General features: G+C 41.4%; 1 protein-coding gene across 1 annotated transcript in view; it reads right to left on the bottom strand.

The window, feature by feature from the left end:
- LOC141137152 (uncharacterized) overlaps positions 1-16871 on the bottom strand; it is a 184350-nt gene that overhangs the window by 119469 nt on the left and 48010 nt on the right. Inside the window, exons 6-7 of the mRNA XM_073624561.1 lie at positions 10195-10283; positions 8712-8826 (exon numbers count right to left, since the gene is read on the bottom strand). Coding sequence (XP_073480662.1) covers positions 8712-8826; positions 10195-10283 — 204 coding nt within the window. The remainder of the gene's footprint in view (positions 1-8711; positions 8827-10194; positions 10284-16871) is intronic.

Here is a 16871-nt window from a genome sequence, read left to right as displayed (position 1 = left end):
TCTGAATTTTTTTTTTAAACTCAGAAGCAGAGTCCCACTAAAGCCCAATTCCAGGCTTTGTGCAATGGCTCAAACTGTTGCAGAAAGCAGCCTTGACAGGAGGACGTCAGCACTGCTCTCTGCACTCACAGTATGTGCTCAATTGTCTAGGTTGAGAAACTCTAGGAATCATTCAGCCTGGAAGTCTGAGGACATTCTGTAAGCAAAGAAGAGGTACTGTTGGGGACAACTCCAGATTGAGGTGAGCACTGCAACTGCTCTTTTTTAATGCATGCTGGGGGGGGGGGACCCTTTAGAGCAATAACATTTTAGCTCAGAACTCTGCATTAGGGATACCACCATAAAGATCCAAGCATCTACACATCATTAAAACCTCACTCACTTTGGGATGTTACAGGAGATAGTCTAACTTTACACATTCCAAAAGCTCTGTACTTACACAAAAAAAAATAAAGAATAGTTATTAAGAAAACTTCTTCAAGTGCTCCAACCTATTCAGTACAAAACTGTAACGACTGAAAAATGTATAATACACTTCTATCACAGAACACACTTGATGTTACTAACAACTCGCAAAGGAACAATTCATTATATCATTTATTTTAAGGCTGTGAGCAATAGAGGCCCTCTTCATTGCCTCTGCCTCATCTGCACATGCAAATGTAGGTCAAATTTATTACTCACTGTTTCAGTTATGGGTTCACACCATCTTCTTGATGACACAAATGATTCAAATGTATTAAACAGCACAGCTTGAAAACGCACTAAACACTACACTATGGCAGATTCCCAAGTACAGATGCAAAGTAGTATACAATACACAACTCCAAAACACAAGAAGAAAAGGTACAAATATGCAGTAATCCCTAAGATTAAACTTTACTGAGGAAAACTGCCTGAATGACACTTCTCTGTGCTAAAGTTCTGGGTGAGACAGATAAATGAAATGGCTGTGCAGACAGAAGCAGCCAATCATTGCCTCTGCCTGCCCTCCGCTGCAGCAAAGAAGTTTAAGCATTAGCATAGCAGTAATTCGTCAAACCCAGAGGAACCCCAGTTTAGGGGACAGGTTAGTATTTTGGAGGATCTTATTTATTTTTAATGGTTCAAAAGCCCAGCAGAATAGTCAACTTAAATGACAACTTTAAAAGATAAGTATGCATTTTTGTAAAATACCATGGAGAATTCTGCTATAATTTACAATGAGATGCTCCAGATTAAATCCGATTTCTGTTAAAATTAATCAGTTAAATTAGTAAAATTTGCCAGTAGCTATCTGTATGTAAGCATTTACACTAGTTGGTGGCTTGTAGATTATGCACTTTTAACAGACCACATCTATGGAATATCTGACTGGTGCGTGGCCAGCTATATGTTCCCCCCCCAGCACACTGGTATTGAATTTTCACCCAGTCCATGGTGCCTCCAAATATTGTTCTGCAGATTTTCAGAAGGAAAGGTGGTAGCCACACTACTTGGAACAGAACACAATATGTCACTGCTGCAGCTGCAAATGAGGATCTCTGGGGTAAAAGCTCTCATTTGGGATCCTCAACAGTGTAAAGCATATCTGAACCCAAAAATCAAAGGTGTACAATATAGCAGCTAACCAATCCATTTTCAGGCTTTTGTTCTTTACATTTCATCTGGCCATTCTGTGAATAACGTATTTAGTGTCCTTTTGTGGCTACACTAATTTCATCACTGTCTCAATTGTCAGACAACCTTAACTTCAAACATGTCTGCCTTTGTTCATCTCAGTTACCTGCTGGATTGATAAAAGGATGGTTGCGCTTTCTTTTCAGCTCACAGGAAGTGACAAAGACACTGCCTTTCTGACGAAACCAGCAGGTATTTTCTGTATGTGCTGAAAATTTTCTTAGCTTGAAAAATTAAACGAATGCAGCCACTACAAGTAAGGACTAGTAAGCCGCAGTATGTTACAATTTTGTTTTGGAGTTTTATGTGGAAATACTGGACAATTTAGGAAACCGCAAACATAGGTCAATTGGCTTCAGTATAAATCACACAAATAGGAAACATAAGGGGAATACAAAGACACTGAATTTCAAAAGAGCCAACTTCCCTAAACTACGAACCCAGCTAGAAGGCATAAATTGGGATAAAATCTTAGGAATAAATAACATGGAGGAGAGATGGGTTTGCTTTAAGAGCATATTAAATAAGGGCATTAGCCAATGCATCCCAATGGGTAATAAATTGGTAGCACCCTCTACCAGAAGGTAGGTGCTAGTAAGGGTTGTTTTACTAGGTTTATTCAGCACAGGAAGATTTAGGTAGGCCTATGCTGCAAGCTAGGCCTGTCTGTTTTGATTCTGGGGCTGGGAGTGGTTAGAGCAGCAGTGGGTGTGACCACCTGGGCTCCACTCTGAGGCACCTCCCCTGCTTCCAGGGAGAATGTTCTGGAAGAGGAGGCTGGGCCTAGAGCTGGAGTGGCAGGCAGCACATGTGGGAGCTCTGACCAATCCCTAACTGGCATTGGCAGGGGGCGGGCCTCCTATATATGCTGAGTTCACATGCTGCTGGGGAGGAGAAGTCGACTGGGTGACGTGAGGAATGGAGTGCTAGACATGTCTCTGTCACCACACGGTCGGTGGCAGGGGGCTCCTGGAGCAGAAGGGGCAGGAGAAGCTGTCGGAACGCATGGTCCGGGAAAGTTCCTCATCAAGGACTCTAGGCTGGAAGGTTGGAAGGTCAGTGAGCGTTACCACAGTAGATAGCTGAAGGATGTGCCAGGGATTCTGTAAGGGAACTCTGCTTCTACACAGTCACTAGCAGAGTTTTCATCATGCACACGGTGGATGGTGAGGAGTCCTGGACCAGAAAAGAGACTGTGGGGATGTGTGTGTCAAACCAGTGTGGCCGGGGAACACATGGTTTGCAAGTTGGACTGGCTGGAAGCAGTAGTCCATTTCCTAGAAAATAGACTTTAACCTACTATGCCTCCGGGGAGAGGTTCTGCAGGCCTCAGGCCTAGTAGCAGCGAGTCACCAGAGCCAGTAGAGGGGCTTATTCAGAGTGAGCTCTTCATACCAATTAGAAGAGGATGTGTTATACCCTAATGTAACTACAAGTTGTGCAGGAGGAAAACCAAGTGTGCAAGGAGAAGCAAGATTGGCCAGGTGGGGAAGAGAACTAAGACCATTACTTTTACATGATGGATGGAGAACTCTTAGTAACAGCGGTCCGCATGGAGATGCAGGGAGCAATAGTTTGCATAGGAGATGCAGAGGGAGTAACAATCTGCAGGGAGCAGCAGGAGAAGATTTCTACTTAGTCAAATGTGCACATTCTATCTTCAGGCTCTAAACAGATCAAAGTATATTGAAACCTGTAAATATGATGGCAATGATTAATTTTATGGGCACCCCATATCCCAATCCCTATCCAATAAAACAACAAAAACAAAGCTCGCAAATGATTGTTTATTGTCTTTGGAAAGGATGCATAAAGTCTGGCAGTGGGGTGATTTGGCGGATTGTTTGTCAGTAGTGTTAACACCATGGCTACAAATTTAAAAGAGCGAATAAAAGTCCTGGAAGGCTTAACCAAAACTGCAATGTTTATCCTCATGACACATCACAGGAAGCACCTCCATGGTTAACAGAGGACAGAATTAAAATTAGACTTAGGAAACTTAACATTAATAAATCACCAGGACCAGATGGTTTGCACCCGAGGGTACTTAGGGAACTAAGTCAAGTAATTGACAGACCGTTGTTCCTAATTTTTACTGACAGTCTACTGACTGGAATGGTTCCAGCTAATTGATTATTGGTTTTCTTTTTATTTAATAATCATACTTACCTATGTGGATGCAGCATTGGTCCGATGCTGCTGTCAGTCAGCAGCTTCCTGTTAAGCCCCCCCGCGCTCACTGGAGCGCTGGGCTGTGGAGGGGTGGGAGCGGCTGGCTCAGGCTCTCAGTGGCTCCATTGTAGTGATCTTGGACCGGCTCTGTGACATCAGCAGACAGCGGGCTTCAGCCCACTGCTGAAAACGGGTCACAGGAGTGCAGAATGAACTGCACTCCTGTAATCCACAGCAGAAGTACAGCCAAATAAGCTTTGGCTGTACTTCTCATTTAACACCTTCAAGACTAACCTAAGACTGAGATATCGGTTTGGTTAGATGTGAGATTTTACAGATTTTAGTCCTTTACAATAACTAACACCGGGGCTCTGCATTATATTAAAGTACTATAAGTCTCAGGAAAACTCAAACCAGGCTGAAAGGATAAGGATTTTTCATAATCAGCAAGACAAGGACAAAGGAATTGACTGTATTATTCTTACAGTTAAGATGGTGATGGGGGGATTCAAGAATTTCATGTCAAACGCTGGAGAATATTTAATAAAAACTGGCAGCAAATTTAATTTTGCTGTTATAAAAAATGACTTTATATTAACTTTGTTCAAGGTGAACAGCTCTTTTAAGTTGGTTGAGAATTTCTACGATGGGATTCAGCTTAATTTTAAACAGGCATGCATAAAAAATTCTCAGTGGGTTTTCTGTGAGAAAAGAAAATATTGCTCTAGTTAATTTTAATAGACACTTGGATTATCTTGCTAGCCATTCCCCACACAAAAAGGCCCAGGGAAGGAAACAAGCCATGATAAGTACCCCTGCAGCTACCTTGGCCAAGGAAGCCTCTGATTAACATCCGTAATTCAATTATGAATATTTTTTTCTCTCCTTTTCTGCACAAAATAGATAATTACATGAAAAGGAATGAGCATGATTTTCTAGATAAAGTATTTGTAGTGCCTCAAAGGCTTGAATTTCTAAAATAAAATGTATACCTTGTAAAAACAGACTGTTATTTTGTAAAATACACAAGTCTATCTTCCGTAAGCAGTTCATTGTTTTATGATTTCAACAAAGAACTTCTCTAGTATGTTACAGCTCTGAACATCTCCACTTCCAAAGTTACACAGCGCCATCTAGTGTTTGTCAGGACATGTAGCACGTTAAAGCAGTTCTTTGTTCATAGACTACAGTTCATTTAGGAAAATACATTCCAACCACTTCACTCCTAATCAAAAGATCAACCCTTCAAACTAGCAATTATTTATTTTCATATAAACTAATGACTGCACTAAGAAGAAATGCGTGCGATCATTGTAAAAGTAATAAGCTTGTCCTGTTACACACAGGACAAGATTGTCCAATTGTATTATTGTTAACAGCACAAAGATTTCCCCATATATAGAAATTTTGAACGTCATATTATCAGACCTTGAAACCCAGGTAGCCTGGTGGCAGTATCACAAAAGAGCGAAGTTTACCTGAATGGTGAACATTCTGCTCAGCTAAATAAGGAAGATCCATAGGCTGTACATAATTATCTTATAGGAAATAATATTTACACATCACGGTCTCTTAAACCCAATCAGGCCAAAACCCATACTGGAATAATTGTATAGATTTCAATAACATGTGACACTGACTTGCCATACCACCTAACTTATAACCTACACACGTGACCAAGCATGATAACAAACCAGTCTGTCTTTACCACATTATGTACAAGTTATATTATGTAGATATGTACATAATATAACTGGGTACTAACATTTATAGGTAAAGTTGATCCAGGGAAAATCTGATAGCCTCTTGGGGGATCAGGAAGGAATTTTTTCTCCTGCTGTAGCAAATTGGAGCATGCTCTTCTGGGGTTTTTTGCCTTCCTCTGGATCAACTGAGGGTATAAAATTGGGTATATTGGATTGAACAATATTTTTTATTTTATTTATTTATTGCTTTTAAGGTTGAACTGGATGGACTTGTGTCTTTTTTCAACCTGGCTAACTATGTAACATTTGCGGTGCGTTTAAAGAACATGCGACTCAAAAACCACACTAAAAACGCATCACAGACACATTGCCGTGGTTTTAGTGCGGTTTTCATTGCTTTCAATGGGAAAGTGTGTTCTTGGTTTTTTTTTTTTAGCACCCCAAATATGTTCCAGGCAAGATTTTTTTTTCACCACAAGGGAAGCGCATCACCCCCATGTGAACACAAAAAGGAAAGCATTGTTCTTAAGCTTTTCAGGCGCTTCTTCTAATGCAAACTCCTTAGTGTGAAAGGGCCCTAAAATTAGTTACTGAGCAAAATCACTTCCATATTAACCCCTTCCCGCCGAGCGTACGCAGATGTGCAAACTCGGCTTTCCGGGGGTTATACCGGGATGATGCCCGCAGCTGTAGGCATCATCCCGGTACCATGTTGTAGAGCTGGCGATCGGCTATCCATGTATAACAACTGATGCGGCTAAAAGCCGCTCGGCTGTTATACCGGAGGAGCATGAGGGGACGTCCCTCCCCCCCGCCGCTCTTACGGGGCCTCCCTTTCGGGAGGCCCGGCGACCAATTGGCTGCCTCCAGCGGCTGGGGGCAGGCTGGAACGAAGCCGTGGGCGGCTTCGTTCCAGCCTTCTAATTGTAAATGCAGAAGTGACGTCATTTAAAAAAATATACAGTGTTCAGAATCGCCGTTTTCGGCGATCTGAATACTGTGAAGTGCAAAGGAGGGATCGGGGGTGTTTTAGACCCCCGATCGCTCCATAAGGAGTACTTGTCACCACCTATTACTGTCACAAAGTTTACATTCCTTGTGACAGCAATAAAAGTGATCAAAAATGTTTTTTTTTAAAAAACACATTTTCTAAATATAAAAATAAATAAGGAAAAAAAAAAATTTAAAGCGCCCCCGTCCCCGCGAGCTCGCGCAGCAAAGAAAACACATACGGAAGTCACACCCGCATATGTAAACGGTGTTCAAATCACACATGTGAGGTATCGCCGCGATCGTCAGAGCGAGAGCAGTAATTCTAGGACTAGGCCTCCTCTGTAACGCTAACCTGGTAACCATAAAAAAAAAATTTAAAGCATCGCCTATGGAGATTTTTAGGTACCGTATTTTGTCGCCATTCCACGACCGCATGCAATTATAAAGGGTAACATGTTTGGTATCTGTTTACTCAGCGTAACATTATCTTTCACATTATACAAAAAAATTGGGCTAACTTTACTGTTTGGTTTTTTAAAAATTCATAAAAGTGTCCCTTTTCCCAAAAATGTGCGTTTAAAACACCGCTGCACAAATACTGTGTGATAAAAAATATTGCAACAATCGCCATTTTATTCTCTAGATTCTCTGCTAAAAAAATATATATAAATGTTTGGGGGCTCTAAGTAGTTTTCTAGCAAAAAATACGGATTTTAACTTGTAAACATCAAATGTCAAAAATAGGTTTAGTCATGAAAGGGTTTTAAATCAAACATTTTACACCCACAGGTTAAATAAAAAAGTAAACTACCGTATTTATCGGCGTATAACACGCGCCGGCGTATAACACGCACCCCAATTTTAGGAGAGAATTTTAAGGAAAAAAACTTTTAGGAGGGAAGTTTAAGGAAAAAAAACTTACATTAAAATGCCCATCAATGCAGCCTCATCAGTGTTCATTTGCAGCCTTGTTAGTGTCATTGCAGCCTTTTCAGTGCAGCTTTGCCCCAGTGCAGCCTTGTCAGTGCAGCTTTGCCCCAGTGCAGCCTTGTCAGTGCAGCTTTGCCCCAGTGGTCAGTGCAGCCTTGCCCCCAGTGTCCATGCTTGCCCCCAGTGTCCATGCTTGCCCCCAGTGTCCATGCTTGCCCCCAGTGTCCATGCTTGCCCCCAGTGTCCATGCTTGCCCCCAGTGTCCATGCTTGCCTCCAGTGTCCATGCTTGCCCCCAGTGTCCATGCTTGCCCCCAGTGTCCATGATCGGCGCCGACATACACATAGCTGCATTTAGTTTTAAATATGGCGCCGTGGAGTTCGGAGAGACTCGGCGGAGCTGAACGAGCGCCGCCGAAATCACAGTGAGCCGAGATACACATAGTCGAGTGTATTCGGCTCTTTCCGGCGCCGCTCACAGTCCCGCCCTATGATGGACATAACACAGGTCCAATGGCGGGACTGGGCGTGACTGTGAGCGGCGCCGGAAAGAGCTATGTGTATCTCGGCTCACTGTGATTTCGGCGGCGCTCGTTCAGCTCCGTTGAGTCCCTCTGAACTCTGTGGCACCATATTTAAAACTACTCGCTATGTGAATGTCGGCGGCGATCGCCGCCGATAGTTCACAATTAGCGGGGATCGGCGTATAACACGCACCCGCGATTTTCCCCTGATTTTAAGGGGAAAAAAGTGCGTGTTATACGCCGATAAATACGGTAAGCATATATGGTTATTATTACACAGGATTTATATAGCGCCAACAGTTTGCGCAGCGCTTTACAACATGAGGGCAGACAGTACAATTACAATACAAATCAATACAGGAGGGATCAGAGGGCCCTGCTCGTTAGAGCTTACAATGGTAATGAGACTATGCAGAGTAGTAAAATTGCAGTGTGGGAAGGTAAAGTGAGGTACAAAAAATACTCTTTTACCTTCCCCAAGCAAAATCATCATTCATTTGCGTCTCACATGTTCTGCCCCCCTAGAGACATTTCAGCCCACAGGGGGAGGGTTTCAGCAACAGAGGCAGTGCTGTCAATCCAGCAATGAGTGAGCAGGACTGGGCTTAGTGCAGATGTACTTGTAATTAAATGCTGCAGTACTTATTATTTAACGTGAATCCAGTGTTATAATTTAAGGATGAACGCATGACAATAGAAAAACAACAAAAATCGTCAGGTTTTCTTACCTGATGACTGTGACGTAGCTTGTCCTGCATAGCGCGGCATATTTCAATCATTCGTATTAATTCTACTCTAGTAATTGGAACTTCTGGCAAACCATTTTCACTGGCAAGTAAAAACCTTTGCGAATAAAAACACTCTATTAATCGTGAAATCAAATATCTCTGTGCTAATCCAAACCAAAAAAATTATAGAAAGAAACTGAAAGTTATGTTGCTGCTACTCAAGTTGTGCATTTACATGGCCAAATAAATGTTACAATATCTCAAAGAAAACTGTGCAGCAAATTACTGAAATTGCAATAAAGATAAATATCATAAAAACGTGACCAAACTCAATGTCGATTATTAATTTCATTTGGTCACGTTTTTATGATATTTATCTTTATTGCAATTTCAATAATTTGCTGCACGATTTTTTTTTTTATCACATGATCGTTGCACTGCACTTCAGGATATAGTGATTCTATTAATAGTGCCTGGCTATACGGATTATTCAAATATATTGTTTTTGCAGTCATTACTAATATAAATTAAGAAAAGTTGGCCCAGCATACTAACTTAATGACCACCTAATATTAAGTAGGTTCCCTTTTGCCACCAAAACATATATTTGACCTGTCAAAGCATAGGTGCCACTAGACGTAGATGGGTGCCACTAGATGTAGGCATAGACGAAGGTATGCTGTGGTGTCTGGCATCTAGCCATCAGCAGCAGATTCTTTACGTCCTGTAAGTTGCGAGGTGGGGCCTCCATGGATCGGACTTTTTTCCAGAACATCCCACAGGTGCTCGATGGACTGAGATTTGGGGAATTCGGGGGCCGAGTCAACACCTCGTGTTCCTCAAACCATTCTTGAATAATTTTTGCAGTGTGGCAGGGCACATTATCCTACTAAAAGAGGCCACTGCAACTTGATGCCCATTTTTTCTGCCTAATATAGCTGAATGACTTTTAGATGCCAATGAAACTTGATAATCAGTGTTATTCACTTAGCCTGCTAATGGTCATAAAGTGGTGGCTGATCAGTGTATTGTACAGATATCAGACAAAAGGTAGTTCATTCTGTTCAAATATAATAATTATGTGGGTGTAAATATAAAACATGAGCCTTGCTGTAATTATTTCTAATCTGCCCTTGAGAACTGTAATATACTTGGCTTGCGTGGGTGACACCCTAAACGTTCATACACACAAACATATTTTCAGGCATATGAGCGTATAGCATTACATTATTTGCTGCGCCCAGGAGCCCCAGCAGCTGCATACTTCTGTCTATATGAGTGAATTAAAAAATCTGCTGCACATGGGTATATGCTTGTAAATGGCAGTATTTGCATTTACAGATGCAAGTGTATGGGCATCTTTTCCAATAACCTTTCAAATAATAAACACGTTTTCTATTTTAATGGAAACCTATCAAAGAAATAATGTACTTGTTAACAAAAATATACATATATCATTAAAGCGAAAAAAAAATATACTTACTGAAGCTTATCAAGAACAGCTTGTAACGCATTGCCAAATTCAAGTAATACTGATGCTCTGCAGCTGAGCCCTTCTGTCAGCATCATCACCTAGTATAATGAAAAGGATACAAATATAATCATAAAACCAGCAGTTTAAGAACCTGGCTAACCAACCTCAAGTGTAAAGGAGTCCTAAAAAGAGGACCTGAGATTGAGTATTTAGTGAGGTGGCCTTAGCTGAAGGTGTCTGAGGACTGACCTTGAGAACAGTTGGCCCTTCATCAACTATTCTTTAACTCTGATCCCTCTCTTTCATCTGTAATCATGTCTTTGTGCAGACATATAGCCAATTGACCATTGATAAGCATTAAAAAGGCAATTTTACTCTTTAATCATAACAAAAGAAAGGTGAGGTGGTTAGTATTAGGTGATGGGCATTTTAACTATAGAATCACTGTAGTCTAGAATAGTGGCTTAGTAATTAGCACTGTCAACTTATCAAAGTAACAAATCTAAATTTTGAATCCAACCCTTTTTGATGTCTGCCAGTTTGGTAACCCTGGCCACTTCTTTATTATGTGTCTGTTTAGTGTGAAAATAGGTCTCACACCTTTGCAAATCTGTCACAGTTGGTTGCCCCGGATAATAGGACCAGGGGTAGCAAATACACAGAAAAAAAACTGCATAGACATCTGCAGCTGACTGTGTTGCTAATTTGCTTGGCAGCGAGTTATTTCAGCAAAATGTGAATGGTCTAGAATAGAAAACGTATATATAGCTTATAAAGCCTGGGGTTCTCATGGCGCCAATGCTAATACCAGTCACCGCTGCAGAGCCATTAATTGTGGGGTTCTGATATTTGCAAATATCAATTCCTTTTTCATAGCTCTTTTAACAAGGAAAGAAAAGGTGAGAATATTGCTGTTTTGAGGAGACATACAGTAATATAAGGGTCGGTATAATTATTTTTCCTGATACAAAATTGTGAGATTACATAATTGTTTTCTTAATAAACAGAGGACTTTAAGGCCTGGTTCACGTTAGTTAAATTTCAGATGCGACTTGAACCACACAAAATCGAATGACAAGAGAAAACACATTATTTTCAATGATGCCTGTTCACATTAAGGCAACTTTGTGGTGCAATTTTGGGAAAGGTTCCTGTGCTATATTGGTGCAATTTACAGTGTGATTTGGCCCCATAAAATATGCAAACCACATCCAAAATGCAACCAAAGTCGCAATGCAAATAGAGTCAAAATCACATCATAGTAGTGTGAACTGAGCCTAAAGGTTTGTTACTTCAACTGAAAAAGTAACTTGGAGATCTCAAAAAAAATGTCCAGATCCCTAATGAGTTATCCACTTAGAAAGATTGAGAGAAATTTAATGTGCATCCTCACAGCGTGACACTGTGGATAGACTAGTAACAATATGCCAACATCCCGATATAGATTGGAAAAAGCTAAATAAAAAAATATTTGCAGAAATGGACTTTATAGGCACACACATATAAGACAGAAATTGCAATTTTAATTGGATAAAGTTAAAATCAAATTTTATAAAACTTAAAACAAAAACGCATCATATTAATGCATGACCCCAAGGACTCAAATAACACCTCTAAATATTATATTCTAATTAAATGAATTGAAATTAGAAATAACCAGTAGCAGCATCCATAAGAGATAAAGCGCATGGAGTGGTTGAGTCACAGTATGAGATTGCAAGACGATTAGTCGCTCTACATGTTGCGCGCACAATTGCGCTTCTTCAGGAGCTTACAGATCTGACAAACATATAGAGAAACATCGAATAAATATGACAGAATATCCAATGCATAAAACAAAACAATATCAACAATGAAATGGTCATTTTAGTGGGATCCAAAAGGAAGGAAGGAAAACGGAGGGAAGAGGGAAGGGGGAGGGAAAGTCCAGTGACCAAAGGGGGGCAAAAAGCACAGCCTTTCCATGGGGACACAACCAGTTATACATAGAATAGATTAAATTTATAAGAAAAATGGAATGATTTTATATATCAGATCAAGTAATATAGACATATTACAAGAAGTTGGATACTTTCATAGTACAGGAATTTTTCAAAGTAATATATTTTATATATATAGGGGTCATGTATGAATGAAACAGACAGAGAATCCCCAATATTGAAATCATAGAATTATGTAAACCAGAGAAGAGAGAAAACAAAATATAGTACTCAGAATTGTGTCTCTCTCTCTCTATATACCGTATTCATCGGCGTATAACACGCACCCCAAGTTTAGGAGAGAATTTTAAGGAAAAAAACTTTTAGGAGGGAAGTTTAAGGAAAAAAAACTTACATTAAAAATGCCCATCAATGCAGCCTTATCGTGTCCATCTGCAGCCTTTTCAGTGTCAGTGCATCCTTGCCCCAGTGTCCATTGCAGCCTTGTCAGTGCAGCTTTGCCCCAGTGCAGTCTTCTCAGTGCAGCCTTGTCAGTGCAGCTTTGCCCCAGTGCAGTCTTCTCAGTGCAGCCTTGTCAGTGCAGCTTTGCCAGTGCAGTCTTGTCAGTGCAGTCTGGTCAGTGCAGCTTTGCCCCAGTGCAGCCTTGTCAGTGCAGCTTTGCCCCAGTGGTCAGTGCAGCCTTGTCCCCAGTGGTCAGTGCAGCCTTGCCCCCAGTGTCCATGCTTGGACAGATCGCCGCCGACATACACATAGCATGTAGTTTTAAATATGGCGCCGCGGAGTTCAGAGGGACTCGGCGGAGCTGAACGAACGCCGCCGAGATACACATAGTCGAGTGTACTCGTCTCTTTCCGGCGCCGCTCACAGTCCCGCCCTATGATGGACATAACACGGGTCCAATGGCGGGACTGGGCGTGACTGTGAGTGGCGCCGGAAAGAGCCGAGAACACTCGACTATGTGTATCTTGGCTCCACCCAGTCACTGTGATTTCGGCGGCACTCGTTCAGCTCCGCCGAGTCCCTCCGAACTCCACGGCACCATATTTAAAACTACACGCTATGTGAATGTCGGCGGCCGCCGATAGATCACAATTAGCGGGGATCGGCGTATAACGCACGCCCACGATTTTAAGGGAAAAAAAGTGCGTGTTATACGCCGATAAATATGGTATATATATATATATATAGATATAGATATAGAGAGAGAGAGAGAGAGAGAGAGAGAGAGAGAGAGAGAGAGAGAGAGAGAGAGAGACACAGACACACACACACACAGTACATAGTACACCCCTCACATTTTTGTAAATATTTTATTATATCGCTTCATGTGACAACACTGAAGAAATGATACTTTGCTACTACAATGTAAAGTAGTGAGTGTACAGCTTGTATAACAGTGTAAATTTGCTGGCCCCTCAAAATAACTCAACACACAACCATTGACATCTAAACTGCTGACAACAAAAGTGAGTACACCCCTAAGTGAAAATGTTCAAATTGGGATCCAATTAGACATTTTCCCTCCCCTGTGTCATGTGACTTGTTAGCGTTACAAAGTCTCAGGTGTGAAAGGGGACCAGGTGTGTTAAATTTGGTGCTATCGCTCTCACTCTCTCATACTGGTCACTGGAAGTTCAACTTGGCACCTCACAGCAAAGAACTCTCTGAGGATCTGAAAAAAAAGAATTGTTGCTCTACATAAAGATGGCCTAGGCTATAAGAAGATTGCCAAGACCCTGAAACTGAGCTGCAGCATGGTGGCCAAGACCATACAGCGGTTTAATAGGACAGGTTCAACTCAGAACAGGCCTTGCCATGGTCAACCAAAGAAGTTGAGTGCACGTGCTCAGCGTCATATCTAGAGGTTGTCTTTGGGAAATAGACGTATGTGTGCTGCCATCATTGCTGCAGAGGTTGAAGGGGTGAGGGGTCAGCCTGTCAGTGCTCAGACAATACGCCGCACACTGCATCAAATTGGTCTGCATGGCTGTCATCCCAGAAGGAAGCCTCTTCTAAAGATGATGCACAAGAAAGCCCGCAAACTGTTTGCTGAAGACAAGCAGACTAAGGACATGGATTACTGGAACCATGTACTGTGGTCTGATGAGACCAAGATAAACTTATTTGGTTCAGATAGTGTGAAGCCTGTGTGGCGGCAAACAGGTGAGGAGTACAGTCAAGCATGCCTACAGTCAAGCATGGTTGTGGGAGTGTCATGGTCTCGGTCTGCACTAGTGCTGCCAGCACTGGTGAGCTACAGTTCATTGAGGGAACCGTGAATGCCAACATGTACTGTGACATACTGAGGCAGAGCATGATCCCCTCCCTTCAGAGACTGGGCAGCAGGGCAGTATTCCAACATGATAACGACCCCAAACACACCTCCAAGACGACCACTACCTTGCTAAAGAAGCTGAGGGAAAAGGTGATGGACTGGCCTGTCTAGCATGTCTCCAGACCTAAACCCTATTGAGCATCTGTGGGGCATCCTCAAAAAAGAAGGTAGAGGAGCACAAGGTCTCGAACATCCGCCAGCTCCGTGATGTCATCATTGAGGAGTGGAAGAGGACTCCAGTGGCAGCCTGTGAAGCTCTGGTGAACTCCATGCCCGAGAGGGTTAAGGCAGTGCTGGAAAATAATGGTGGCCACACAAAATATTGACACTTTGGGCCAAATTTGGACATTTTTGTACTCACTTTTGTTGCCAGCGGTTTAGACATTAATGGGTGTGTGTTGAGCTATTTTGAGGGGACAGCAAATTTACACTGTTATGCAAGCTGTACACTCACTAATCTTCATTGCAGCAAAGGGTCATTTCTTCAGTGTTGTCACATGAAAAGATATAAAACAAAAATGTGTACTCACTTTTGTGAGATACTGTGTGTGGGTATATATATATATATATATATATATATATATATATATATATATACACACACACATATATATATATATATATATATATATATATATATATATATATATATATATATATATATATATATATATATATATATACACACACACATATATATATATATATATATATATATATATATATATATATATATATATATATATATATATATATATATACACACACACACACACACATACACATGCAGTGGTGTCAGAGAGTATTCAGACCCCCTTAAATTTGTCACTCTTTGTTATATTGCAGCCATTTGCTAAAATCATTTAAGTTCATTTTTTTCCTTATTTATGTACACACAACGCCCCATATTGACAGAAAAACACAGAATTGTTGACATTTTTGCAGATTTAGTAAAAAAGAAAAACTGAAATATCACATGGTCCTAAGTATTCAGACCCTTTGCTGTGACACTCATATATTTATCTCAGGTGCTGTCCATTTCTTCTGATCATCCTTGAGAAGGTTCTACACCTTCATTTGAGTCCAGCTGTGTTTGATTATACTGATTGGACTTGATTAGAAAAGCCACACACCTGTCTATATAAGACCTTACAGCTCACAGTACATGTCAGAGCAAATGAAAATCATGAGGTCAAAGGAACTGCCTGAAGAGCTCAGAGACAGAATTGTGGCAAGGCACAGATCTGGCCAGGGTTACAAAAAAATTTCTGCTGCACTTAAGGTTCCTAAGAGCACAGTGGCCTCCATAATCCTTAAATGGAAGACGTTTAGGACGACCAGAACCCTTCCTAGAACTGGCCATCTGGCCAAACTGAGCTATCGGGGGAGAAGAGCCTTGGTGAGAGAGGTAAAGAAGAACCCAAAGATCACTGTGGCTGAGCTCCAGAAATGCAGTCGGGAGATGGGAGAAAGTTGTAGAGTCAACCATCACTGCAGCCCTCCACCAGTTGGGGCTTTATGGCAGAGTGGCCCGACGGAAGCCTCTCCTCAGTGCAAGACGCATGAAAGCCAGCATGGAGTTTGCTAAAAAAAACACCTGAAGGACTCCAAGATGGTGAGATATAAGATTCTGTGGTCTTATGAGACCAAGATAGAACTTTTTGGCCTTAATTCTAAGCGGGATGTGTGGCGAAAACCAGGCACTGCTCATCACCTGTCCGATACAGTCCCAACAGTGAAGCATGGTGGTGGCAGCATCATGCTGTGGGGGTATTTTTCAGCTGCAGGGACAGGACGACTGGTTGCAATCGAGGAAAAGATGAATGCGGCCAAGTACAGGGATATCCTGGATGAAAACCTTCTCCAGAGTGCTCAGGACCTCAGACTGGGCTAAAGGTTTACCTTCCAACAAGACAATGATCCTAAGCACACAGCTAAAATAATGAAGGAGTGGCTTCACTTCAACTCCGTGACTGTTCTTGAATGGCCTAGCCAGAGCCCTGACTTAAACCCAATTGAGCATCTCTGGAGAGACCTAAAAATGGCTGTCCACCAACGTTTACCATCCAACCTGACAGAACTGGAGGGGATCTGCAAGGAGGAATGGCTGAGGATCCCCAAATCCAGGTGTGAAAAACTTGTTGCATCTATCCCAAAAAGACTCATGGCTGTATTAGATCAAAAGGGCGCATCTACTAAATACTGAGCAAAGGGTCTGAATACTTAGGACCATGTAATATTTCAGTTTTTCTTTTTTAATAAATCTGCAAAAATGTCAACAATTCTGTGTTTTTCTGTCAATATGGGGTGCTGTGTGTACATTAATGAGAAAAAAAAGAACTTAAAATGATTTTAGCAAATGGCTGCAATATAGTATAAAAAATATAAAAATTTAAGGGGGTCTGAATACT

Source organism: Aquarana catesbeiana, linkage group LG01 (genome assembly GCF_042186555.1).
Source record: "Aquarana catesbeiana isolate 2022-GZ linkage group LG01, ASM4218655v1, whole genome shotgun sequence".
Taxonomy (NCBI): Eukaryota; Metazoa; Chordata; class Amphibia; order Anura; family Ranidae; genus Aquarana; species Aquarana catesbeiana.
This window is presented reverse-complemented; position numbering and strand designations above follow the sequence as displayed.